General features: G+C 44.5%; 1 protein-coding gene and 1 long non-coding RNA gene across 4 annotated transcripts in view; both read left to right on the top strand.

Annotated features, from left to right (window-relative positions):
• The first annotated feature begins 261 nt into the window (after nucleotides 1-261).
• On the top strand, nucleotides 262-12385 carry LOC103668854. 3 transcript variants are annotated; one of them, XR_570149.2, is made up of 3 exons: nucleotides 262-1558; nucleotides 5513-5707; nucleotides 12265-12385. It is a non-coding gene; the product is annotated as an uncharacterized LOC103668854 (long non-coding RNA). The 3 variants fall into 3 exon arrangements; XR_005836029.1 differs by lacking the exon at nucleotides 12265-12385 and having other exon boundaries at nucleotides 262-1273; nucleotides 1370-1558; nucleotides 5513-6670; XR_005836028.1 differs by lacking the exon at nucleotides 12265-12385 and having other exon boundaries at nucleotides 5513-6670.
• Nucleotides 12386-24703: 12318 nt separating this feature from the next.
• PRKCB (protein kinase C beta) overlaps nucleotides 24704-26005 on the top strand; it is a 314044-nt gene continuing 312742 nt past the window's right edge. The window contains 1 exon segment of the mRNA XM_040635210.1: nucleotides 24704-25063. Coding sequence (XP_040491144.1) covers nucleotides 24891-25063 — 173 coding nt within the window. The 5' untranslated portion in view covers nucleotides 24704-24890.

Below are 26005 nucleotides of genomic sequence, written 5' to 3'. Positions count from 1 at the left end.
CCTGGCCATTCTTGCCGATGAGTCTGTCCTCACTGCTCTTCCTGGTCTTTCAATTCTTCCTTGGATTCTGTAATTCACCCCAGTCCCCAGGCAATACCTTTTGCTTCTTACAAGTTCCCCCCTCTTTTTAAGCTAGGCAGAGCTAGCATCAATGACTTACAGAAGCACAAAACCAAAAACCTGAATTAAAACATGAATCAAGGGGCACCCGGCTGGCTCGGTCAGAAGAGCATGCAACTCTTGCTCTCAGGGTGGTGAGTTCGAGCCTGACGTTGGGTGCAGAGATGACTTAAGTCAATAAAACCTAAAAAAAAAAAAAAAAGACTCAAGATGGCTTCTGTGGCTAGCAGAAATAAAGGATTAAGTCTATTATTTAAAATCACGGGGGCAAGAACTAGATAAAAAATTTGTAAGAACAACTAGCACGTAGAAAAGGGCCTACTGCATGTGGGTTCTTCATCAATATTCTTTGTCAGACTGCAGGGATTCACTAGAAATCACACAAAACCGGGGCAACAGGAAAGAGAGAGAGTGACACGGAGCTTTCATAGCAACGGAGACCCTATAGCTTCAGGTCAATAATTCAAGACAGAGGTATAATCACATTATTTCAAATTACAACGTTAACACAGTTAAAACAAGAAAAGGTTATCTGAGAAGTGAGAAGGGCTTTTCTACGTCCTTCTAAACACTGTGTATTCTCAACCTTTTGTATGTTTTATTGTATGTTTGGAGTCTGTGTGCTTAAAAGGTGCAGGCTCCCGGGAGGGAGGACTGAGATCCAGGACTCCCCAGTCCCCGTCACCAGGTGCCTCTTCCCAGAAGGGGGCGCAGTTCTCCAACTTGCACAGAGACTTCCAGGCTCCTAGCCCCTCATGCCTGCCAGTCCGATTGGGGGAAATAGCATCTCATCATTATTTTAATTTGCATTCCCTCAATCGTGTGTGAGAGCGAATGTTTTCTCCTATGTTTATAAGACATTTGTTTTTCTTTTTTTCTGTGAATTGCCTTATTATGTCCTTCACGCTAATGGAAATTCTGTCTCCTCCCTCTCAGTACTTTCTTTTTCTTATCTGATCGCATTATTACTCAGCTCCCTCCTGTGGTCTATTTTTGTCATCTTAGATCTGCTTTAAGTTCTCCTTTCCCCTTCCTCCTGCTCCTCTCCTCCCCTCTTCCTCCTCTACCTATTTGAATTTGTAAGTGCCTGCTAATAATGCTGACACCTGCGCTTTGTTCTCTGTCCCAGTGAGGCGAGTGGGACATCTCCCTGGTAGTAATATACCTTCTATCAGTGTAAAATACAAAATAACCATCTTGGTCTTGTTCGGTGCCTTTTATTTCTGAAAACTTTTTTCCTCCCTTCTAGAGCTTCTGCAAACCCTCTACATTCTCCTGTGGGCTTCGATTTTTTGGGGCAAAAGCCAAGAAAATCTTGGTGGAGGTGTCCTGCTTTTTACCTCTGCCACAAACCTCCTCTGGGGCCAGGACTCCCAAAGCTGGCTCTCTGCTTGGGTGGAAGAAGGACAGTGGGGAGAGGAAAAGTGTACACAAATCCGTAAGTAAAAGCCAAAATCAGATTCGATTGTATTTGTATAAACACAGAAATGGTTCTGGACGAAACTGCACCCAATACTTGTCAGTGGTTGCCTTGGGGGAGGGGGTTTTCTTTCTTTGTGACATTGTGGTTTTTTTTTTTTTGTTTTTTGGGCTTTTTTAAAAGATTCATTTATTATTTCAGAGAGAGAGTGAGAGAGCGAGAGAGCAGGCGGGGCCAAGGGCAGAGGGAGAGGGAGAGAGAGTCTCAAGCAGATTCCACAATGAGCAAGGAGCCCGATGCGGGGCTTGATCTCAAGACCCTGAGATCAGATCTGAGCCAAAACCGAGAGTCCAAGGCTTAACTGACTGTGCCACCCAGATGCCCCTGTAATGTTATTTTTTAAAATTAGAGTGAGTTTTTTTTTTTAAAGATTTTTTATTTATTCATTTGAGAGAGAGAGAAGACAGCCAGTGAGAGAGGGAACACAAGCAGGGGGAGTGGGAGAGGAAGAAGCAGGCTCCTAGCGGAGGAGCCTGATGTGGGGCTCGATCCCAGAACGCTGGGACTACGCCCTGAGCCGAAGGCAGACGCCTAATGACTGAGCCACCCAGGCGCCCCTAAAATTAGAGTGAGTTTTACTTTTTCTCTCCTCTCAGGAGATCCATCCTCTTACTATGTCATTTAAATATTTTATAAAAAATAATAATATGGTGAAATTCCAAGAGTAACAAAGTATGTATAATGAAAATGAAGTTTCTCTTTTAGCTGTACCCCCAAAGGCAGCTGTTTTTATCACTTTCTTATGTAAGTTTCTAGACACATTCTGCGTATAATCTCTCTCCATCTCTCTCCTCCGCGTCTGTCTATCTCTGTCTCTCATCCTTTACTCTATTTACACTAGCGCACGAATCACATACAGACCTTTTTGTCCCCCCAGAGTGTACTGTTTAACATTTATGGGCATAAAGATCCACCTCATTTTAAAAAATGGCTTTGTAGGGGCGCCCGGGTGGCTCAGTCAAACCTTCGACTGTTGATTTCAGCTCAGGTCATGATCTCAGGGTCGTGAGATGGAGCCTTACATTGGGCCCGTGCTCAATGGGAGTCTGCTGAGATTCTCTCTCTCCCTGTGCCCCTCACCCCCACTAGCACTCTCTAAAGTAAACAAATAAAGCCTTTTAAAATATGGCTTTGTAATATTTTTTTCTTTTTCTTTTTTGTTTTTTTAAGTAGGCTCTACACCCAGGATGGAGCCCCTGGCAGGACTTGGACTTACGACTCTGAGATTAAGACCTGAGCTGAGGGGCGCCTGGGTGGCTCAGTCGTTAAGCGTCTGCCTTCAGCTCAGGGCATGATCCCGGCATTCTGGGATCGAGCCCCACATCAGCTCCTCCGCTGGGAGCCTGCTTCTTCCTCTCCCACTCCCTCTGCTTGTGTTCCTTCTCTCGCTGGCTGTCTCTCTCTCTCTCTCTCTCTCTGTCAAATAAATAAATAAATCTTAAAAAAAAAAAAGACCTGAGCTGAGATCAAGAGTTGGGTGCTTAACTGACTAAGGCACCCAGGAGCCCATTTTTTAACTTATTCATTTTTTAAAAAATGTAATATTCTTATATGGAAGCTTGGTAGCATAATGAACTCTCTTCCCATTGGCTAGGAAAGACAATTTTCTTTTCTTTTCTTTTTTTTTTGCTTCTACAAACAATAACCGAAAAAAATAACTTGCAGCAAACATCCTTTCTCAGATTTGAGAGTGTGTCTGGGGTAAATTCTTGAAACTAGAGTTCCTGGGTCAAAGGTGTTTTTGTTTTGTTTTTTGACACTTCTAGGTTTTAATAGCTTATAATTTCCTTCTAAAGAAGTTGTATGAACATGTGGTCATACCAGCAATGTGCGCAGTTATACTTCATTTTCAAACTAGTCTCCAGTCAGGCTTTTTAATCTTGTCTATCTGATGGGTGACACTGGTATCTCACTGTGTTTCTTTAATCAGTGGCAAGGCTGATTTTTTTTTTTTTTAAGTAGTCTCCATGCCCAGTGTGGAGCCCAACATGGGACTTGAACTCATGACCCTGAGATTAAGACCCCAGCTGAGATCAAGAGTCAGATGCTTAACTGACTTAGCCACCGAGGCACCCTTCTTCTTTTTATATGTTTATAAACCACATGGATTTCTTTTCTTGTGAACCACCTACTCTCGGCATTTGTCAACATTGTTTTGCTGTTGGGTTGTTGGTCTTCCTCTTTATTAATTTTTATTATTTATTATTTTTTGGGGGGAAGGGCAGACAAAATCTTAAGCAGACTCTTCACCAAGTGCAGAGCCCAATGCAACGCTGGATCCTGCAGCCCTGAGATCGTGATCTGAGCTGAAATCAAGAGTCAGATGCTTGACTGACTGAACCACCCAGGCACCCCTCCCTCTATTCATTTTTAAAAGGCCTTTTTATATTAGGAAAATTAGCTCATGCTTTGTTACATATGTTGTGAATATTTTTCCTAATTTGCAGTTTGTTTTTTGATTTTGTTCAGTATCTTTCTTTTTTTGTCCTGTGGAAATTTACATTTTTTTAAACTTAGTGGTATTTATCCATCTTTTCTCTTCTTAGATTTGTGTGTTTCTAAGAAAGGCCTTCTTTCTTCCAAGATTATAAAAAAAATTTCCCATTTCTCTATTCTAGTAGTTTAATTTTTTAAATTTTATTATTATTATTATTTAGTTTCAACATTTTTGCTCTATCTTGAAATAATTTGGTATCAAGAATGAGGTGGGGGGGGTGCCTGGGTGGCTCAGTCGGTTAAGCGTCTGCTTTTGGCTCAGGTCATGATCTCAGGGCCCTGGGATGGAGCCCTGCATCGGGCTCCCTGCTCAGCAGGGAGTCTGCTTCTCCTTCTTTCTGCTCATGCTCTCCCTCTCTCTCTCTCAAATAAATAAATAAAATCTTAAAAAAAAAAAAAAAGAACGAGGTAGGAACCCAGTCAACCTGCTGCCATTTTTAATCTGGATGACTACCCAGATCTCCTGAAACAATTTTTTGTGATTCCACCTTTCCCCCCAATTACCTGAAATGCCTTTTTTATCATATATAGAGGCTCAGTGATATGGATACCAGCAGAGTGTCTTGGTCAACTGAACTGTAAGATGCTAGCCAGTTCTTCATTTTTCTTGCTGATTTTGTTGTCTTTCAAGAAGGTAGAGGAAGTATCTAGAGGAACCGTTGACTTGGGCCAAATTCTGGCCAACTAGGCGGAACAAACTGGTGAGGGGAAGTGACAGGAACCCTGGTAGAAAGTGACTGTGTCGTTCTAGATACTCTGTCTGCCTCCCACCACTTTGGTTAACCCCCTAGCTCCAACCAGCCCAGCTGGGAACATCCCTTGTGGTCAGGATCCCTGACAGCTTGGTTCTATCTCTAGCAACAGGAAGTCTCACAAGCAAGTTCCCCAAACATGCCCTGCTCTTTCTTGCCTTCATTTCTTTGCAGATGCTCTTCCCTTCATTTGTAAGACTTTCTCCCACTTTGTCTAGCTAACTCTTTATCCTCCGTGTGTCAGTTTAAAGGTTGCCTCCATGGGGCGCCTGGGTGGCTCAGTCGTTAAGCGTCTGCCTTCGGCTCAGGGAGTGATCCCGGCGTTATGGGATCGAGCCCTGCATCGGGCTCCTTCACTGTGAGCCTGCTTCTTCCTCTCCTGCTCCACCTGCTTGTGTTCTCTCTCTCTCTGGCTGTCTCTCTCTCTGTCAAATAAATAAATAAAAGCTTTAAAAAAAAAATAAAGGTTGCCTCCAATATGAAGTCTTCCCTGATATCCTAAGTGAGATACTCCACAGTACCTCCTATCCCTTCTTAGTCTTTATCCAAGACTGATGGAGGCGGTGTGGATGGGAAACCCACACACATTCCAGAGGCCTGATGGTCTGGAAGGTGGCCTGGGGTAGATCCCCAGTAAAGATTTCTCATCATCTTTTCTACCTAGGACCAGGACCAGCTGCATAATTTGTGGGGACCAGTGCAGGATGGAACTGCAGTGGCCCTTGTTCATCGATTACAAACTTCAAGATGGTGACAACGGAGCATTAAACCAAGTCCGGACCCTTCTGAGAGCGGAGTCCTTTGAGACTGCATGGATCACATTTGCTTTGCAGTGCGTTGAATGCTGGCCCTCAAAAAAGTATGTCCCTGTGCAAATGCATGGCCCCTGTGAATGTGACTCTATTTGGAAAAAGAGTCTTTGTAGGTATAGCTAAGTTGGGGAACTTGAGATGAAAAGGCCACCTGGATCATCTGGGTAGACCCCAAATCCAATGACATGTGTTTTTATAAGAGATACACAAGGCTGGTGAGACAGAGAAGAGAAGGGAGACACACAGAGGAGAAGAAATGTGACTGGAGACAGAGAGGGGAGTGCTGTGGTTACAAACCAAGGAAGCCAAGGAATACTGACAGCCACCAGAAGCTGGGAGAGGCAGGGAAGGATCTTGCCTACAGTCTCCAAGGGAGTGGTCCTGCCAACACCTTGATTTCTGCCTTCTCTTCTCCAGGACTGTGAGGGAATACATTTCTAGTTTAGCCTAACCCAGTTTGTGGTCATTTGTTATGGCAGCTACTAATATATATGTGTGAAGCCCGCTCCACTCAGGACATTTGTTGAAACCATGGGGAAAGGGAAGCTCTTTTTTCTTTGGGGTTACAAAACCAGTAGAACTATGCTCAGAGCTGCCAGGGCCTCTACATGGGCAGATCCTATCTGAAGATGAAACCAACCCAGGAAAGCACAGCCAAGAGACAAAAGAAGAGAGTGATTCTTAAGGACGTGTCTGGAAAACCTGGATCAAACTGTGCCTGAAGACAATTCTATCCTTGGAGGTTTTAGTTACATGAGCCTAAAAGTCCTAAAAAATAAAACAAGCCCTTGATTCAGTTTAAATTCAACTTTTGTAACTTGCAACTGAAGGAGTCCTAATTAATACTCAGATTTCAAACAATTGAGAAGTTATCCAGGATTTCATGAACTAAGGCTTGGAAAGGAAGCTAGCTCAAGAAAATTGGGAAATGCTCACAATGGCTGGTAAGAATAAAGAGGAAGAGGGAGAGACACCCATCGAAGGAGTGTGACTACAAAAGGATCCCTCTGGTGAGGCTGAATTTTAAAGTTCGTGTATTTATTTATTTTTAGTGATTTCTATACCCAGCACAGGGCTCAAACTCCCAACCCTGAGATCAAGAGTCACATGCTCTTCCGACTGAGCCAGCCAGGTGCCCCTACTGAGGCTAAATTTTAGAGGACATGTCTGAAGGATAGAAAGAAGGACAAGCAAGCAAAGATACAGACCAGGCAGTAAGTGAATCAGGAACAGGGGTGCCAGGGATCCTAAAGCCGTCTCAGAGCCGAAGCTACAAACAGCCAAGGACCACAAGGAGAGTCCCTTGACTATGTCAGAGCATAGTGCCAAGGGAGGGAGAGGCTCCCTGATGCTGGGTTGTATGGATGGAGGAAGGGAAGGAATTTGATTACTCTAGGTACCTCCTATAGGTGGAATCTTACAGCAGTTATCGTTTTGTGGCTGGCTTATTTCACTTAGCCTAATGTCCCGGAGATTCATGCATATTGTAGCATGTGACAGGACTTCCTTCCTTTCTAAGGCTAAATAATATTCCACTGTGTTTGGGTTGCCTCTACTTTTTAGCTACAGTGAATATGGCTGCTATGAATATGGGTGTGGGAAATACCACTTTGATACCCTGCTTCCAGTTCTTTCAGAGATATACTTACAAGTGGGATTTCTGGATCATAGGGTAATTTTGCTTTTAATATTTTAAAAAGATTTTTATTTGAGAGAGTGAGAGCAAGAGAGATCACAGAGGGAGAGGGAGAAGCAGACTTGACGCCGAATAGGGAGCCTGATGCGGAGCTTGATCCCAGGACCCAGAGATCACAACCTGAGCCGAAGGCAGACACTCAACCTACTGAGCCACCCAGGCGGCCCCTGTTTTTAATTTTTAGAGGAAGCTTCTTGCTGTTCTCCACAGCAGCTGCTCCATTTTGCAATCCCACCAACTGCACAAAGGTTCCAATTTCTCCACATTCTCACCAACTTGTTATTTTCTGGTTCATTTGTATTTTTATTTTATTTTTTAAAAATATTTTATTTATTTATTTGAGAGAGAGAGAAGGAGCAGGGGGAGGGGCAGAGGGAGAGGGAGAAATAGACTCCCCAACATAGGGCTTGATTCTGGGACTCCAGGATCATGACCTGAGCCGAAGGCAGATGCTTACCTGACTGAGTGGCCCAGGTGCCCCTCTGGGTTTTTTTTTTTTTTTTAATAGTAACTATCCTAATGGGTGTAAAGTAATATCTCCTTGTGGTTTTGATTTGCATTTGGCTGATGATTAGTGATTTGAACATCTTTTCGTATGCTTATTGGCCATTTGTGTATCATTTTTTGGAGAAATGTCTATTAGAGCCCTCACCCATTTTTAAATTGGGCGATTTATTTGTTATTGAGTTGTATGAGTTGTTTATATATTCTGAACATTAACCCCTTATCAGATACATGATTTACAAATACTTCTCCCATCCTGTAGGTTTCCTTTTCATTCTATTGATTATGCCCTTTGATGCATCAAAGTTTTCAAGATTTTTAAAAAAGATTTTATTTATCCATTTGAAAGAGAGAGAAAGAGAGACATGGAGGGAGAGTCAAGTCGGGGTGGAGGGGGCAGAGGGAGAAGGAGAAGCAGACTCCCCACTGAGCAGGGAGCCTGAGGTGGGGCTCCATCCCAGGACCCTGGGATCATGTTCTGAGCTGAAAGCAGATGCTTAACTAACTGAGCCACTCAGGTGACCCCAAAGTTTTCAAGTTTGATGTTGTCCCAAACATATTTAGTTTTGTAAGAAACTGCCATACTCTTTTCCAGAGTGGATGTACCATTTTAAAGTCCCACCAGTTATGTATGAGTGACCCTTGTTATTTCTGGACTCCACATAATATGTTTTATTAAGACTTTATTTCAGAGAGAGAAAGAGAGAGCGTATATGAATGGAGGAGGAAGGAGGAGCAGAGGGGAGGGACAAGCAGACTCCACACTGAGCACAGAGCCTGAGGCAGGGCTCCATCCCATGACCCAAGACCATGACCTAAGCCGAAATCAAGAGTTGGACACTCAACCAACTGAGCCACCCAGACAACCCCAATTATTTACATTTTAGAGATGAGAAAACTGAGCCATGGCACCTCTCCAAGTTAAAAAAAAAAATCAGTGGTTGGATGTCAAGGTTTCGAATCCTTATCTTCTCATTTGCCATATCCCGAGGCTAGCACCCCTGCTGGTTCCAAGATGGCTAGAGTTCTGGTCATTGCAGTGATCAATTGCAAAAATGGCCATACTACTTTTTAACTACTCTGGTCAAGAGATATTTCTTCATGCAGTCAGGGTTTAGCCATGTGACTTACTTTGGTTAATGGACAATAGTAATGTTATACATGAAGATACTTGAAAAGTGCTTGCATAGGAGAGCTTTTTTTTTTCTTTTGCTGCACTCTAGACCGACCAACTTATAACAATCAGAATGTGAGTGAGGCCATTCTGGATCATCCTGCTGCAGCTGATCTAGCCCAGACCAAAAGAGCCAGCTGACCAACCCACAAAATCATGATAGATGATAAATGATTCTGTATTAAGTTACTGGACTTTGAGGGCCATTTGCTATGTAGCACAAACTAATTGATAGAACCACCTACAGGCAGAACAACATACAGTCCAAGGGAGGGGGACCGTCTTGACACTGTATCTGTTCTCAGCAGTGAGGAATGAATGTTTCCTTGTGTATCATTGGCTAGAACTTCCTCCCATGTCTACTCCTAAACCCATTACTACCAATGGGAGTGGAAGTACCATGATTGGCTTGGAAAAGCACTGGGACCATGCAGAGAAGAGTAGACCATTCTCTAAGTGGGATTCTGCCAAAGAACGTAGAAGCCTTCTGTCTTTTTGGCAGAGCCCCACATGGAGGAGGGACAGTGAGAGAAGGGGCAATGGATTTTCTGGAGGCATGTAGTAGGCGTCTACTAGAGATAGGCCTCCAGCAACTGTGCTTTCGGATTCTCTTCATCCTCCCCACTTCCAGCTATGGCTGATGGGACTAGGGATGCTCTAGGGAAGAAAGTTGAGTCAAGTTGAATCTCAGTCTAGGTATTTGAAAATAAGACTATTGATAGGACCTGGGAATGGTATTGGGTACATTGCGGAGATGTGAGGAGGCCACATTTCACACATGGGAGTTGAAAGATAGAAAAGAGAGAAATCTGGTTAACATTTAAAAATTTTTCTCAATCATCCTTCCTGGGGCCTGGCTAGATTGCTGGTCTTGGCTTCATGAGACACCTCTGTAATTCTTATAGTAATTTCCCCTGCATTTGCCTGAGCTATCCCTAATGAGCTTCTGTCACTCACAATAAAAGTGTTTTTAACATGCTGTTCTTATGAAAAGATGCCCAACCTTACTCATAGTAAGATAAATGCAAATTAAAATTACACTCAGATACCATTTATCACTCATCAGATTGGCAAAAAGAGAAAGGTCTCACTTTTGGGGAAGGCTGTGAGGAAATGGGCACTGTCATCATGACTGGTGTGGGTGCCAAAGGTGGTAACCCCGTATGCAGGGTGACCTGGCAGCATCCATCAACCCGGGAAATGCACTTACCCTTTGACCTAGCAATCCTTAGCTCTGGGATTTATTGTGCAGATGCACAGCCGTAGGGAGGAAATGATGTCTGTACAAGGTCATTGATTTTTCGTAAGTTTATTTATTTTAAGTAATCTCTATGCCCAACATGGGGCTCAAACTCACACCCCCAGATCAAGAGTCCCACGTTCTTCTGACTGAGCCAGCCAGGTGCCCCTGTACAAGGTCTTTAGTACAGCATCATTTGTAATAAGATTTGGGAACAGCCCAAGTATTCACCCACGAAGGACTGGTTAGACTAACTAGGGGCATCCTTACGTGGAGTATAATGCAGCTGCAAAAACTAATAAAGTTGTCTATGCGCTAATACAGGAAGGCCTCCAGAGAGATTTACTAAGTAAAAAACAAAGTACAGAATATTGTACCTGGGTCAATGCCTTTTGTGTAAGAAAGGGAGAAAGAAGAATATGTAAGAATATGTATTCTCATTTTGTTATATTGAAACGGAAATCGGATGAAGGAAGTGTGGACAGATGAACAAAAAACTAAGAAATGAAGAAATATGCTTTCTAAATTTTAAAAATTATTTATTTAATTAATTTTAATTAGAGAGAGAACAGAGGGAGAGTGAGAGGGAGAAGCTGACTCCCTGCTAAGCAGAGAGCGGGATGCAGGGTTCGATCCAGGATCCTGAGATCATGACCTGAGCTGAAGGCAGATGCTTAACCGACTGAACCAGCCAGGCACCACAGTACGCTTTTTAAAAAAACCCGTGTTTATTTTATTTCTAAGGGGGTGAAGGGAGTAGTGGGGGTAGGAGGTATACTTCTCAGAGATAATTTTTTTTTAAGATTTTATTTATTTATTTGACAGAGATAGAGACAGCCAGCGAGAGAAGGGAACACAAGCAGGGGGAGTGGGAGAGGAAGAAGCAGGCTCCCAGCGGAGGAGCCTGATGTGGGGCTCGATCCCATAACGCCAGGATCACGCCCTCAGCCGAAGGCAGATGCCTAACGACTGTGCCACGTAGGCGCCCCTCAATGATAATTTTTTATATCATTTTGACGTTTGAAAATGTGAACATGTTAACTGTTCTCAAAATGAGCAGAAGGAAAAAGTCATTTTTCAATGAAAATACTGTATTATTTTATTCTATGCTAGCCTTTCGTCTGAAGAATTCAGGGTGGTGGGAAGAAAACGTGCTTTGTGGATGCCTTGACACTTGTTTAAAGAAAAAAAAACACCCAAACCTGGGATGAAAATCCCAAAGCAGAGAAGGTGTGCGGTAAATATCCCTTTGACAGAGTAGTTTCTTTTGTGCTTTCTGCATTTGGCACGGTGGTTGTTGAAACCTCCCTTCTCCAGGCTTGTCTGCATCTAGAAGCAGTTTTATGGACGGGCATTCTGCTTGGCCAGTGCAAGATTAAGCTGACTGGCTAAGCATAGAAAAGAATTCCAGGACAAAGAGAGATGTTATATTAAAGATTTCCTTTTAACCTGCAGGGATCAGGTGGCCTCTTAACAGAAATGACAAAATCTATTTTCTCTTCCTCATATGTTCTCCCCGTTGGCACTCTCTTGTTACAAGAGGGAGTAAGTAAAGATTGCTGGGGAGGGGGGGAAGATTGAGCTGGCATCTTCTCACAAATGTGGGTGGCAGGTTCCGTTATCCCAGGAGCTGAGTCTCATTTAGAGCTCAGTAGCACAGCCTCCGAGGTCAGACTGAGGATTTGGAATATAGCTCTTTCACTTGGTGGCTGAGTGATCTTGAGCGCCCTGGACTTTTCTGTGCCTCTGTTTCTGTAAAAAAAAAAAGGGGGGGGTAATGAAGTCACCTATCTATATCATTATTATGAGGATCAAATGAGTTAACCCGTGACAAAAGTTGACAACAATGCTTAGCACATAGGAAGCCCCCAGCAAATGTGAGCACTAAAAGAAACCGTAATGATAGTTTTATTATTGTATGACTTCAGGCTAAATAGGAGTGTTGATGGGTATGGAAAGATTGCCATTCTCTCATCCCCGATCATTTTAGTGCAATCCCATTGAAGAAAAATGGAGGAAGGTCTCTGGACACCATTCAGGGTCATCTCAGATGATGAATGTAGTTCCGGTGGCTGTGATGTGGCAGGTGCTGTGCTCAGCCGTGAGGAGGAGATATTGGTAAGCACGACAGGACGGCTTTTGTGTTCTCAGAGGTCCTAGACTACTTGGGGAGATGGACAGGTACGTGGGGGATACAGTACAGGGTAAGTGCAATGATCTGGTCAGTTCTGGATGGCAGAGGGTCACAGGTGAGGGGCACCTACCTGAAAACCCAGGAACCAGTAAAGACTTCTTAGAGGCAGGGATGAGAAGCAGATCCCCTCTACGCCCAGTGATGACACAAACCCCTCTCCCAGAGCAAAAATACTAGTAGTCGTCGAACTCCTATTACCAGTAACAATGATGATAAGTAATGATGTCAAGATGATAATAATTACGGTAATATGAAATTCAACATGACTGTGTGAAATAATAATCATTTCAGTAATTAAAACATATTTACGGCTTGTTCCAAGCACATGTCGGGCATCAGCGCGTTTAATCCTAACAGCTTCTTGGTGGGTCCGCTCTGTCCTTACAAGACATGGCCTCTCTCACCTCAGCCTGGTGCTGGCCCTGCTGAGCAGTGAGTGCCAAGTGAGGAAGGCGTAAGACCGGGCTGTCTACCCCACCCAGTAAGGGCTCTCCAGGCAGAAGATGTTCCCAGTTCCCCTTTTCCAGACAGTGCATGGAGGAAAGAGAAAGAGAAAGTCCTCCCTTTTCAGACAGAGTCATCCCTCCGCATCCTGATTCCCCAAACGAGGACCCTGTTATGACCTTAGTGTTGCTTTTACATGGCACCAAATCACACTGGATCTCACAATGAGACTCATTCCTGATCTAACTTGCTCTCAGCGATTCTGCAAATAATGAGGAGAAAGTCTCTCAGATTGGTGCTAGTGGGTTTCCAGCACTTCTCCCATAACCTGCTACCACCCTCTTTCAACAAAGAATGAGCTGGCCTCTGACTTTCTTCCCATAGCTCCTTGAATGAGGACGGGAGCGGAGCCCGACCCCCACAATGGCAAGTCTGTCTTTGGATCTGAGTTGAAATTACTGTGCCTCAGTCTACATGTTTGCCCTCCCTGTTTGTGCCCCATGATTCATTTTCTGTTTCCTTTTCTAGAACTTAGTAAACCAAACAAAAACTTTCCCTGACCTGAGAATTGGGTTTCATTGTGCTGTGTTCATTATTACACAGCGTTTTACCCACAATTACTTCCTGTTCAAGTTCCTGTTTGTTGCTGTGCTCTGAGAACCCACCTAGGTACGGGAGGCCTTGAGAGGAGCGAAGGGGAAGCTGGAGACACAGCCTCCTCCCTGGAGGAGGCCTTCACTAGGAGAGTGGGGCTGAACACATGACCCCATGACAGGACAGCTACAAGCAGCCTCAGCTGTTGGGAGTCAGGCGAAAGGGCAGAAAGGAGCCTGTTTGTAGAAATTCTACTTCTGGGCATTTATCCAAGAGAAGTGGGTGCCTATGTTCACATTAGACACACACAAAGATGTTCATAATGGAGTTTTCTGAAGTAGTCCCAGACTGAAAACATCCCAAATGGCCATTGACATTGACCGGATAAGCAAATTGTTGGTATATTCATGCAGAGCAATGACAACAACAAGTGAGTGGATGCTGACATAATGAAACGTGGCCCCATCTTACGGGCATTATGTAGAGTGAATAAATCCAGAAATTCCCATTTATAGGAAATTCAAGAGTAGGCAAGACTAATTGTGTTCTCAGCCTGAAAAAGGAAGGAAATTCTGATCCATGCTCTAGCATCAACCTTGAGAACATTATGCTAAGTGGCTAAGTGTCATAAGCCAGTGCTATGGACTGAATGTTTGTGTCCCCCACCCCAATTCATCTATTGAAGCCCTAACCCTCAGTGTGATGGTAGGTGGAGGTCGGTCTTCTGGGAGGTAATTAGGTGTAGATGAGGTTATGAGAATGGAGCCCCCATTATGGGATTAATGCCCTTATAAAAAGAAGAGATATGAGATCTCTCTCCCTTTCTCTCTCTACATGCATGCACCAAGGAAAGGCCACATGAGGACATGACCAGGAAGGGAGTTCTCGCCAAGAACCTCATCACGCTGGCATCCTCATCTTGGATTTCTGGCCTCCAGAACCATGAGAAATAAATGTTGGCTAAGCCATTCAGTCGATGGTAAGTTATAGCAGCCTGAACTAAGACCGCTAGGTACACACGGATAAATACTGTATGATTCAACGTTTGTGAGTTAGAGTATTCAAAATCAGAGGCAGAAAGTTGAAGAGTGGTTGCCAGGGGCGGTGGCAGGGGAGAATGGCGTGTTGTTTAAGGGGTACAGAGTTTCAGTTTTGCAAGATGAAAGAAGTTCTGGAGGTGGGTTGCACAACAATGTGAGCGTACTTAGCACCACTGCACACTTAGAGATGGTTGATCAAAACCACAATGAGATGCCACCCCACACCTGTTAGAATGGCTGTTATCACAAAGACAAGAGGGAACAAGTATTGGTAAGGATGTGCAGAGAGGCCACCCTTGTGCACTGTTGGTGGGCATGTAAATTGGTAGTTATTTTGAAAAACAGTGTGGGGGGTTCTCAAAAAATCAAAAATAGAACCACCATATGATCCAGCAATTCCTTCTGGATATATATCCGAAGGAAACAAAATCACTGTCTCAAGGAAGTATCTGCATCTCCATGTTCATTGCAGCATTATATACGATATCCAGGACATGGAAACAAGCTAAGTGTCCATCAGTGGCTGGATATGGATGAGTGGATAAAAACATACAGTACACACACATACACACACACCCCGGAATATTATTCACCCATAAAAAGAAGGAAATCCTGTCCTTTGTGGCAACTTGGATGGACGTTGAGGGCATTATGCTAAATGAAATAAGTCAAACAGAGAAAGACAAACACTATATGATCTCACATGTAGAATCTTAAAAAAAAAAAAAACTCATGGAAACAGAGAACGGATTGGTGGTTGCCAAGAGCAGGGGTTGGGGGTAGATGAAATGGGGGTAGGTGGTCAAAAGGTACAAAATTCCGGGGCACCTGGGTGGCGCAGTCGTTAAGCGTCTGCCTTCGGCTCAGGGCGTGATCCCAGCGATCTGGGATCGCGCCCCAAATCAGGCTTCTCCGCTAGGAGCCTGCTTCTTCCTCTCCCACTCCCCCTGCTTGTGTTCCCTCTCTCGCTGGCTGTCTCTCTCTGTCAAATAAATAAATAAAATCTTTAAAAAAAAAAAAAGGTACAAAATTCCAGTTAAAAGATAAATAAATTCTGGGAATGTAATATACATCATGGTGACTGTAGTTAACAGTACTAAATTGTATATTTGGAAGGTGCTAAGAGAGTAGATCTTAAAAACTTATTGCAAGGAAAAAATTTGTAGCTATGTGAGGTGAGTGATGTTAACTAAACTTACTGTGGTAATCGTTTTGCAATATATATTAAGTCATTATGTTGTATACCTTAACTAATAACTATTTTGTGCCAACTATATCTCAGTAAAACCAGGGAAATGCTAAAAATGGTAAATTTATATTCCATGTATTAAATTACATACAATTTTAAAAAGCTCTTAAAATAAATAAACCTAATCTATGATGATAGAAGTCAGACTGGATTCCCCTGGAGGGAATATGTCCTGAGAAAGGGCACAAGAGAGTTTTCTTGGAAGCTAGAACTTTTCTGCATTTTGACCTGGTAGAGGTTACATAGGTATAGACATAAGTAAAAACATACTCTGCTGTAGGCTTAAAATTAATGTACCTCGTTGTATATATGCTACACTGTAATAAAAAGTCTTTTTTTTTTTTTAAAGGTATCTTTTCTTGGGGTTTCTAAGTGCTTAGTGCAGTTGGTTAAATGGCCAACTCTTGGTTTGGGCTCAGGTGATGATCTCGGGGTCACAAGGTGGAGCCCCAGGTAGGCTCCAGGCTCATTGCAGAGTCTGCGTGTTCCTCTCCCTCCCCCTCTGCTCCTCCTGCCCCCCTCGCCTGTGTGCATTCTCTCTCTCTCAAATAAATAAATAAAATCCTTAAAAAATTTTTTTTTGAATTTATTTTTCTTAAAGCTTTTATTCATTTATTTATTTTAGAGTTAGAGAGAGAGTGTGAGCAGGGAGAGGAGCAGAGGGAGAGGGGCAAGTAGACTCTGAGCCGAGTACAGAGCAGATGTGGTCACGGGGCTCAATCCTGTGACCCATGAGATCTCGACCTGAGTTGAAGCCAAGAATTGGATGCTTAACCGACTGAGCCACCCAGGTGCCCCATAAATGAATACAATCTTAAATAGAATTTTTTAAAAAATATTTTTATTTTTATTTTTATTTATATGACAGAGAGAGCACAAGCAGGGGAAGTGGCAGGGAGAGGGAGAAGCAGGGAAAGGGAGAAGCAGACTCCCTGCTGAGCAACGAGCTTGATGTGGGGCTCAATCCCAGGACCCTGGGATCATGACCTGAGCCGAAGGCTGATGCCTAACCAACTGAGCCACCCAGGCGCCCCCTAAATAAATAAAATCTTAAAAAAAAAAAAAAGGTATCTTTTCTGGTACAGTTTTCCGATGCAGAAGTGCCCCATTCTTATGAGATACGTTTCCCAGGAAAGGTCAAAAAATGACCATAGTGGTTAAAGCATGGGCTCTGGAGTCAGAAGACCTGGGTTCAAGTTTTAGTGGCACCTGTTTGTAACATGGGGCCTGGGAAGAGTTACATAACTCTTTGTAACTTAGTTTCATCTGTTTTTAATATAGGAATCATACAGTGGAGACATCAGTGCATATGAAGGGCTTAGCACAGGATCTGGTTTGATGTCAGTGTCCAGGCAACAATAGTTCTCGTTCCCATTTGCTTTTTTATTGTGCCGAAGTAGACAAAATTTAAAATGGACCATTTTAACCCCCATTGGTAAGTGTGCAGTTCAGTGGCATTAGTACATTTGTGCTGTTGTGCAACCATCACCACCATCCATCTCTAGAAATCTTCATCTCAAGTTGAAATTCTGTATCTATTAATCTGTTCACTTCCCCCTCCCCTTTTTTGTGTTGGTAAAATACACATAAATAACATTTGTCGTCTTAACCACCTTAGGTGTATGTTCAGTGGTACAGAGTATGTTCATATCATTGTACGACTATCACTACCGTCCATTTCCAGAACTCTTTCCACCTTGCAGAACTGAAGCTCTATATCCTATTGAACAATAACTCCCCATTCTTTCCAATCACCGTTTTACTTCCTGTCTCTAGGATCTTAACTACCATAGATACCTCATATAAGTCGAATCATGTGGTCTTTGTCTCTTCATAACTGACTCGTTTCACTTAGCAAAATGTCCTCAAAGTTCATCCACGTTGTAGCAATTTTCTTCCTTTTTAAGGGTGCATAATATTCTATCGTATGTATAGACCACATTTTGCTTATCCATTCATCTGTTGATGGACATTACATTGCTTCCATATTTTAGCCCCCGTGAATTGGTGCTGCTGTGACGTCGGTGATCACATTTTACAGCATAAAGTTGAATTACATTTTAAAAAATCTATTCTGCCAATCTCTGTTTTTTGATTGAAGAATTGACATTTATTTTTGTATTTTTTAAAAAATATTTTATTTTTAAGTAATCTGTACACCGGATGTGGGGCTTGAATCTACAACCTCAAGATCAAGAGTCCCACACTCCACTGACTGACCAAGCAAAGCAGGTGCCCCTGGAGAGCTTTCACTTAAAGTAATTACTGATAAGGAGGGACTTAACTTCTGTCATTTTGGTTTTTGTTTTCTATATGCCTTATGACTTCCTTATTCCTCATTTCTTATATTACAGTCTTCACTTGTGTTCAGCTGGTTTTTTGTAGTGAAACATTTTAATTGCCTTCTCATTTCCTTTTGTGTATATTCTATAAGTATTTTCTTTGTGGCTACTATGAGGATTACATTTAATATCCTAAAGTTAAAGCACTCTAATTTGAATTTTTATCAGTTTAACTTCAACAACATACAGAACTCTACTCCTATAATACAGTACTGTTCCCACCTCCTTAAATTATTGATGTCACAAAATGACATCATTATACATTTTGTGTCCAAAAATATAAACCAATAATGCTTTTTATGATTCATTAGTCTCTTAAATTATGTGAAAAACAAAATGTGAAGTTACAAACCAGAGTTACAATGATACTAGCTTTTAGGCCTAATAATTCTTTTGTAAACAAAATGTATTAGTGTTTTAAATCATGTACAAAACAAAAAACAGACTTACAGACCATTTGTATGATAATACTAGATTTTAAAATTGCGCATTTATTCACTTTTACTGAGATCTTTATTTCCTATGGCTTTGAGTTGCTGTCTAGTGTCCTTTCATTTCGATCTACATGATTCCCTTCAGCATTTCTTGCAGCACAAGTCGAGTGATGAAGATTTCCCTAAGTTGTTTTTTTGTTTTTGTTTTTTTAAATCTAGGAATGTCTTAATTTCTCCCTCCAGTTGGGTTCAAGTTTTAGTGCCACCAGTTTGTAACATGGGGCCTGGGAAGAGTTACATAACTCTTTGTAACGTAGTCTCATCTGTTTTTAATATAGGAATCATACAGTGGAGACATTAGTGCATATGAAGGGCTTAGCACAGGATCTGGTTCGATGTCAGAGCCCAGGCAACAATAGTTCTTGTTCCCATTTGCTGGTTAAAGGATTTGCTGGTTTTAGGATTCCTGGTTGACAGGGGTTTTTTGTTTGTTTTGTTTTGTGTTTTTCCTTTTATCACTTTGAATATATCATTTCACTGCCTTTGGCCTCCAAAGTTTCTAATGAGAAATCTGATCGTAATCTTATTGAGGATTCCTTGTATGTGATGAGTCACTTCTCTCTTGCTGCTTTCAAGAATCTTTGTCTTTTGACAGTTTGGTTACATTCTGTCTCAGTGTGAGTCTCTGAATTTATCTCACTTAAAGTTATTTGAACTCCTTGGATATCTAGAGTCATGACTTTCATGAAACTTGGAACATTTTTGGCCATTATTTCTTCAAATAATCTTTCTGCCCTTTCTGTCTCATTTCCCCTTTGGGGACTCCCACAATGAGTATGTTCATTTACTTATGGCATTCCACAGGTCCCTTAGGCTCTGTTCACTTTTTTTCAATTTTTTTCTTTCTGTTCCTTGATAATTTCAGTTGTCCTATCTTCAAGTTCATCTGTCTGCTCAGATCTGTCTTTGAATCCCTTTACTGAATTTTTAAATTATAATCATTGTACTCTTCAGTTCTAGAATTTCTTTTGGTTTCTTTTTTGGTTTCCATTTTGTTCATCCATCCTTTCTTTGACTTTCTCCATGTCTTCCTTAGTTCCTTGAGCATTTTTGAGACAGCCTTTTTAAAATATTTGTCTAGTAGGTTCCCCATGTGGAGATAGTTTCTGTTGATTTATTTTTTTTCCTTTGAATGGGCCATACTTTCCTGTTTCTTAATATTAGTTTTTAATTATTAGTAGTAGCAGTTATTTTTTTTTAAGATTTTATTTTTAAGTAATCTCTACACCCAATGTGAGGCTCACACCTACAACCCCAAGATCAAGAGTCACATGCTCCACTGACTGAGCCAGCCAGACACCCCTATTATTAGTAGCAGTTCCAAGGTGACCTTGAGAATTGCTTCACTTTTTCAAATTTCTGTTTTCTCACATGTCAGATGGCAATTGTGACATTTTGTCAATTCAAGAAATATTTGTTGAACTCCTCCTGTGTGCCCCCCTTCCCAGTTTTTGACACTCTTTCTAGTGAGACATGGGTTTTTTTTTTTAAATGAGACACTCTTTTTATTGGGCCATGAATATAGGCCCTGAGATTACTTGACCACTAGCACAGGTCAGAAATGACACTGTACCAGTTTCCAGGTCAGGCTTTGAAGAACTGTTTTCTTCCACTTATCTTCTGGAACACTCACTCTTGGAATTCACCCACCATGCGATGAGGAAGCTCAAGCTGCCATGGAGAGGCCCACATAAAAAGGAACCAAGCCTCCAGTTCAAAGCTCTGGGTGAGCTCTCACCTGACAGCCAGCACCAACTGATCAGCCATGTGAGTGAGCATCTTGAAAGCAGACCCTTCAGCTTGCAGCCGGGCTATCACTGCTGATGCCACATAGAATAGAGATGAGCTTTCATTTATATTACCCAGTTTAAGCAATTAATTTATTTAATGTTATTTAAAGTCCATTCTTTAGAACTGTCTAAAGAAATGTAATGTGAGCCGCATATATAATTTTGTATTTTCTAGTAGCCACATTAAAAAAGTAAAAAGAGACAGGTGAAATTTATTTTAGAAATCTGCTTTAGCCCACTATATCTAAAATGTCATAATTTCAACATGCAATGAAGTTAAAAATTATTTGTGAAATATTTCCCTTTTTTTTCATTCTAAGTACTTGATATTTTGAGATGTATTTTATACTTACAATCACATCTCAGTTCAGACTAGCTACATTCCAAATGCTTACTAGCCACATGTGGCTAGAGATTAATAGTGGAGAATGCAACCTTGGAATTAAAGATTTGGAAGGCAAACTAATATCTCTCTGCCCCTATTTTACAGAGAAGGAAAGCAAGACACAGAAGGAGGAAGTCACTTGTCCAAGGTTATGCACTGTCATGGGTTGAGTGATACCCCCCACAAAAAGGATATGTCCGTGTTCTAATTCTTAGAACTTGCAAATGTTACCTTATTTGGAAAAAAGTTTCTTTGCAAATGTAATTAAGTTAAGGATTTTGAGATGAAGAGATCATCCCAGATTATCTGGCTGAGCCCTAAATCCGATGACCTGTGTCCTTATAAGAGATACACAGAGGTGATTAGACAGAAGAGGTGAAGAGAGACACAGAAAGAGAAGTTCATGTGAAGATGGGGGCAAAGATGGGGCTGATGTGGCCAACAGCCAAGGAATGCCATCAGCCACCAGAACTTGGAAGAGACAAGGAAGGATTCTTCTCTGAAGCCTCCAGAGGGAGTGGGACCCTGTAGACATCTTGATTTCAGCCTTCTGGCCTCCAGAATTGTGAAAGAATAAATTTCTATTGTTTTTAGCCCACCTGGTTTGTGATAATTCCTTATGGTACCCACAGGAAACTAATATATACAACAAGGTTGAAGCTTGGACTTAAGAGATCTTGGACTCCATTCCTGGCTAGAGAAACCTGCCTCTCCACTGCCTCTGAAATCTTTCAAGTGGCCAGCATTCATTCCTGTATTAGCAGAGTGGACCGTGTGGGGCTCTGGTGACCTGGAGGGCCCATGATGAATCTATAGGGAGCTACAGCCCTTTAGCTCCATGTGGTACAATGCTGTCCTGTCACCATCTCTTGCCTCATCTACTTCAGTGATCTCACCTGCTTCTACTCTACCCCCTCCTCAATCTGTTTTCCACATAGTATCTGGAGTAATCTTTTTTTTTTTTTTAAAGATTTTTATTTATTTATTTATTTGACAGAGAGAGACAGCCAGCGAGAGAGGGAACACAGCAGGGGGAGTGGGAGAGGAAGAAGCAGGCTCCTAGCGGAGGAGCCTGATGTGGGGCTCGATCCCAGAACGCCGGGATCACGCCCTGAGCCGAAGGCAAATGCTGAACGACTGCGCCACCCAGGCGCCCCTGGAGTAATCTTAAAAACAACAACAGTTACAAACAAAAAAAGCAAGCAAGTCATCAGGCCACTTCTCCGCTCTCAACCATCAAATAGCCTCCCCGTTCACTGGAATAAAATCCAAACTCCTTACAAGTCTACAATGTCCTGCTACCTTCTTGACCTTGTCTTGTACCCTCTGTCTCCCCTCTTTCCAGTCCAGCCCCAGAGGCCTCCTTGCTACTTCTCCAACATGCTGAGTACTCCTTCCCCAGGTCCTTTGCATTTGCTTGTCTCCTCTGTCTACCCTTAGACAGACCCATGGCTCACCCTCTCACTTCATTCCCGTCTTTTCTCAGATGTCCCCTTATCAGAAAGGATTTCTCTGCCCTCTGTCACTTTTCATTCCTTTCCTATGCTTTATTCTTCTTTATGGTATCCATCTCTACACCACCTAGTGAAGATTTATTAGTTTATTAGGTTATTGTCTGTCTTCCCCATTAGACTGTAAGTTCCATGAAGGCCGGGCCGTCTGTCTGTTTTATTCAACTATGTGTGGAATAGCACGTAGCAGGTGCTCAGTAAATTCATTGCTCAATAAATGAACAGATGGATGAGTGAGTGGAGTAAGATAGGGTCCATGTAATCATACCTTGTTTCCTAGAAAAGTCAGAATCTGGATTTTTAGGTGAAATTCTACCAAGTATAAACCCCCTCCCCCCCCCAAATTTGCTTGGCTGGCTAAAAAAAAAAGAAAAAATACATCCAAGGGCCACCAGTTTGAGGGATCTGGGCCCAATGGGAACTGTGTTCCCTCATCCTCAGATGGTGCAGCCCCTCCAGGAATCCATTGTTTCTTTGGGATCCACCAGCCCTTACATCTCCAGGCTCAGGCCCCGTGAGGTACTGTTTGTTGTTACAGAGCAAAGTCATCCAGAGCACTTCGTTCAAAAGGCAGGATGTGGGCTGCAAGCCTCCAGCTCATCGGTTCAAAGGAAATCTACTTCAGCAGCGATGTCTCCCGGGATGTTTTCCCAAGCCTCCCTGGTTGGCGTTGGGGCCTCTTAAAGGACTAATAATAGACAGGCACGTCCAGTTTCCAAAACATGTCAACCTTAAAAGTGAATGCTATTTTTTCCTCCTTACCTTTGAATTACTATGCAGCAGAGGGACATTCTATTATCACAGCCGTTGCTCTCCACATGCCACCTAATAATGACTTACCACTCAGTAGCTTCCAGGCGAAATCCTCATGGTGGACCTGAGCTTCATTAGGCAGTTCAGTGCAGCTGGTTCAACTCCACCCTGCTCTTCTTCACACCTTTATCACCAATATGCTTTGTAGTCAGGCTGGCCTAACTCCATTCAAAATAGTGTGACTTTTGGTGTATATCTCCATCACCCTGAGCCTCACCATCCTTATCCATAATGAAAATTCCGGACTTACACAGAGATGTTGTTGCAAGGACTAAGCAGGACAGCCCCTATCTACACTTGATGTTTAGTATTACTGCACACCTGCAGGACATCGTGAGCGGTAAGGGGCAATGTCCTTTAAGCTTTCATTCACTCGCTTGTTCACACACTTACTCATTCAACCAGTATTTCCTGAGCTCTGAAGGAGGTGTCAGGCATGGAGCTTGGGTCCGATGACACAATGGTGAGCGGTGCCTGCTCTCAGAACCTAGGTCTAGTGAAGGAGTTCATAGTCTGTTGCAGTGCTGTGTTCCCAGAGGGTAGGGCATGGTGGGGGGGGATGTTGAGACACAGTGCCTAGACAGGGCACTAAATCACACGGCCGTATTTACTCATGTAGACAATTATCATACTTTTGGTTACCTTTCCATCCTTCAGATTCCTGCATCCCAGTTGGATGTTAGCGTGTCTTTAGCATCTAATATTTGTTAATCTCTGTCTTTAACAAATAAAGGAAGACTTGAGATGCAGATGTTTTGGGCAGGTGGCTGCATCTGGAGAGATTTTACTACTGTGGATATCTTTTGCTATTCAAACACAGAAACCAGATAGACTTCTTTTTTTTTCTTCAGATGGCGCACACATATGACCAGCGTTTGTGAATATGGGTCCCCATCAGGCCCATTTTACAGTTGAAGAAAGTGAGTCTCTCTGGGGAGGCGACGGACAGAAGGTAGGGAGTTCTCTTCTGAATGGTTGGGCAAGCAAAGCCAAGAATTGTCTTTGTGGTGGATATACATATATATATCGATATATAAAATAAGATTGCTCCTCCCTACCTCTGCAGTACGTGTGTGCGTATGTGTGTGTAAGTGTGTGGAGCCACAGGCCTTTCCGAATGAGTGACAGCGGGAGCCCGTCCCTCCAGAAGACGCGTGCAGAATGACCAATGGGATGGATGCGGGGTGGTTGGGTACCAGTGTCTGCAGAGGCCGGGTGGAGTCCGTCGCGCCCACCCTTGTCACCCCCATCCCCAGTCCCCGTTGGTCCTTCCGCTCCGGGTTCCCCCGGGGGCGCACTCAAGGTGCTCACCCCCTTAATGCAACCCCGGGCCAGGAGCGGGTAGGGGGTGAGGCTCAGGTCTGACGATCGCAGGCTGCGGTCCCCGCGCCGCAGCGCTGCGGCTCTGAACACTTCGCTGGGAGGCCGGCAGCCTCGGGGTGCCAATATGTAAAGCAGCTGGCGGCGCTGGGCGGGGCCTGGGCGCGATGCAAATGAAAGAGGCGGGGCCTTCCCGGGGCTCCGCCTCCCTCCCCCGCAGCTGGGGCCAGCGGTGCCAAGCGCAGCTGGACGAGCGGCGGCAGCTGGGCGAGTGACAGCCCCAGCTCCGCGCGCCGCGGCGGCCAGAGCCGGCGCAGGGGAAGCGCCCGTGGCCCAGGGCGGCAGCACCGGCCGCCTCCTCGCGCGCTTCCCCAGCCCGCAGCCCGCGGTCCCGCGGCCCCGGGGCCGGCACCTTTCCGCTCCCGCTCCCCGCGCGCAAGATGGCTGACCCGGCTGCGGGGCCGCCGCCGAGCGAGGGCGAGGAGAGCACCGTGCGCTTCGCCCGCAAAGGCGCCCTCCGGCAGAAGAACGTGCACGAGGTGAAGAACCACAAATTCACCGCCCGCTTCTTCAAGCAGCCCACCTTCTGCAGCCACTGCACCGACTTCATCTGGTGAGAGCGCGCCGGCGCAGGGCACCTTCCCGGGGCCCCGAGGGGAGCGCCGTGCGCGGGGCCCCCTCTCTGTGCCCCGAGGGGGAGACGAGCACCGCCCGGCCCGGCGTCCCCCGGCTCCGCGCTCCGGACGCCCGGGTGCAGAGTCCTGCGGCTTTCCCCTCCCCGGCCCCAGACGGCTGGCCGCAGGGCTCCTCCTGCCTGCTCTTCCTCCCAGCCGCCTCGGGAGCGCCCCGGGGCCGCGGGGCGGGCGCCGGTTCTCCACCTGCTTGGAGCGCGGGGTGGCTGTCCCTCCCCGGGAGGGCAGCACCTCGACTGCCCGCTCGCCCGGGGTTCCCCGTCTCCCCGCCTCCTTCCGGGCTTGCGGCGCCCGCATTCCCTCCCCTTCTTTCCGGGGGCAGCGCCCTGGGTGTCCTCTCTATTTCCCGGCGGGCGTGGAGCATCCTTTCCTCCCCTTCCGTGTCTCCCGCCGTGGCGCCCTGGGTTATCTCCTATTGGGCTTCCCTGCGGGCCAGGGTTCCCCTTTGCACTCCTCAGTTTCCCCCTCGCATCACTGCGGGGACTCTTCTCCCCCACCTCTCACCCCGTCCCTCTAGGCTTGGGGAGCCTTTTCTCTCTTCCCACTTCCCCAGGGAACACCACCGCCGCAGGGTTTCTCTCATCCTCCCCTCTGGATGCGTCTTTATCTCTTCTCTTTCCCCGAAGGTACTCGGGCATCTCTGTAGGCAGATCTCCCGCCTGCCCCCCCCTCCCCGCGACGGGAACGCTGCCCCCATCCCGCCACCTGGTGGTCGCAGCCTCCTTTCTTCTGCCTTCTGAGGGGAGGTGGGGGTTACCGCCGACCTCCCAGCTGCCCCTTCCCCCAAAGGCGGAAGACTCTTGGGCACCCGCCTGTGGCTAGGAGGTTGCACCTGGGGTAGAGGGGCCGGGTAAGGGGGGGGG

The sequence above is a fragment of the Ursus maritimus genome, unplaced genomic scaffold, assembly GCF_017311325.1.
Source record: "Ursus maritimus isolate PB19 unplaced genomic scaffold, ASM1731132v1 scaffold_2, whole genome shotgun sequence".
Classification (NCBI taxonomy): Eukaryota; Metazoa; Chordata; class Mammalia; order Carnivora; family Ursidae; genus Ursus; species Ursus maritimus.
The sequence above is the reverse complement of the archived record's forward strand: the minus strand, read 5'-3'. Positions and strand labels throughout refer to the sequence as shown.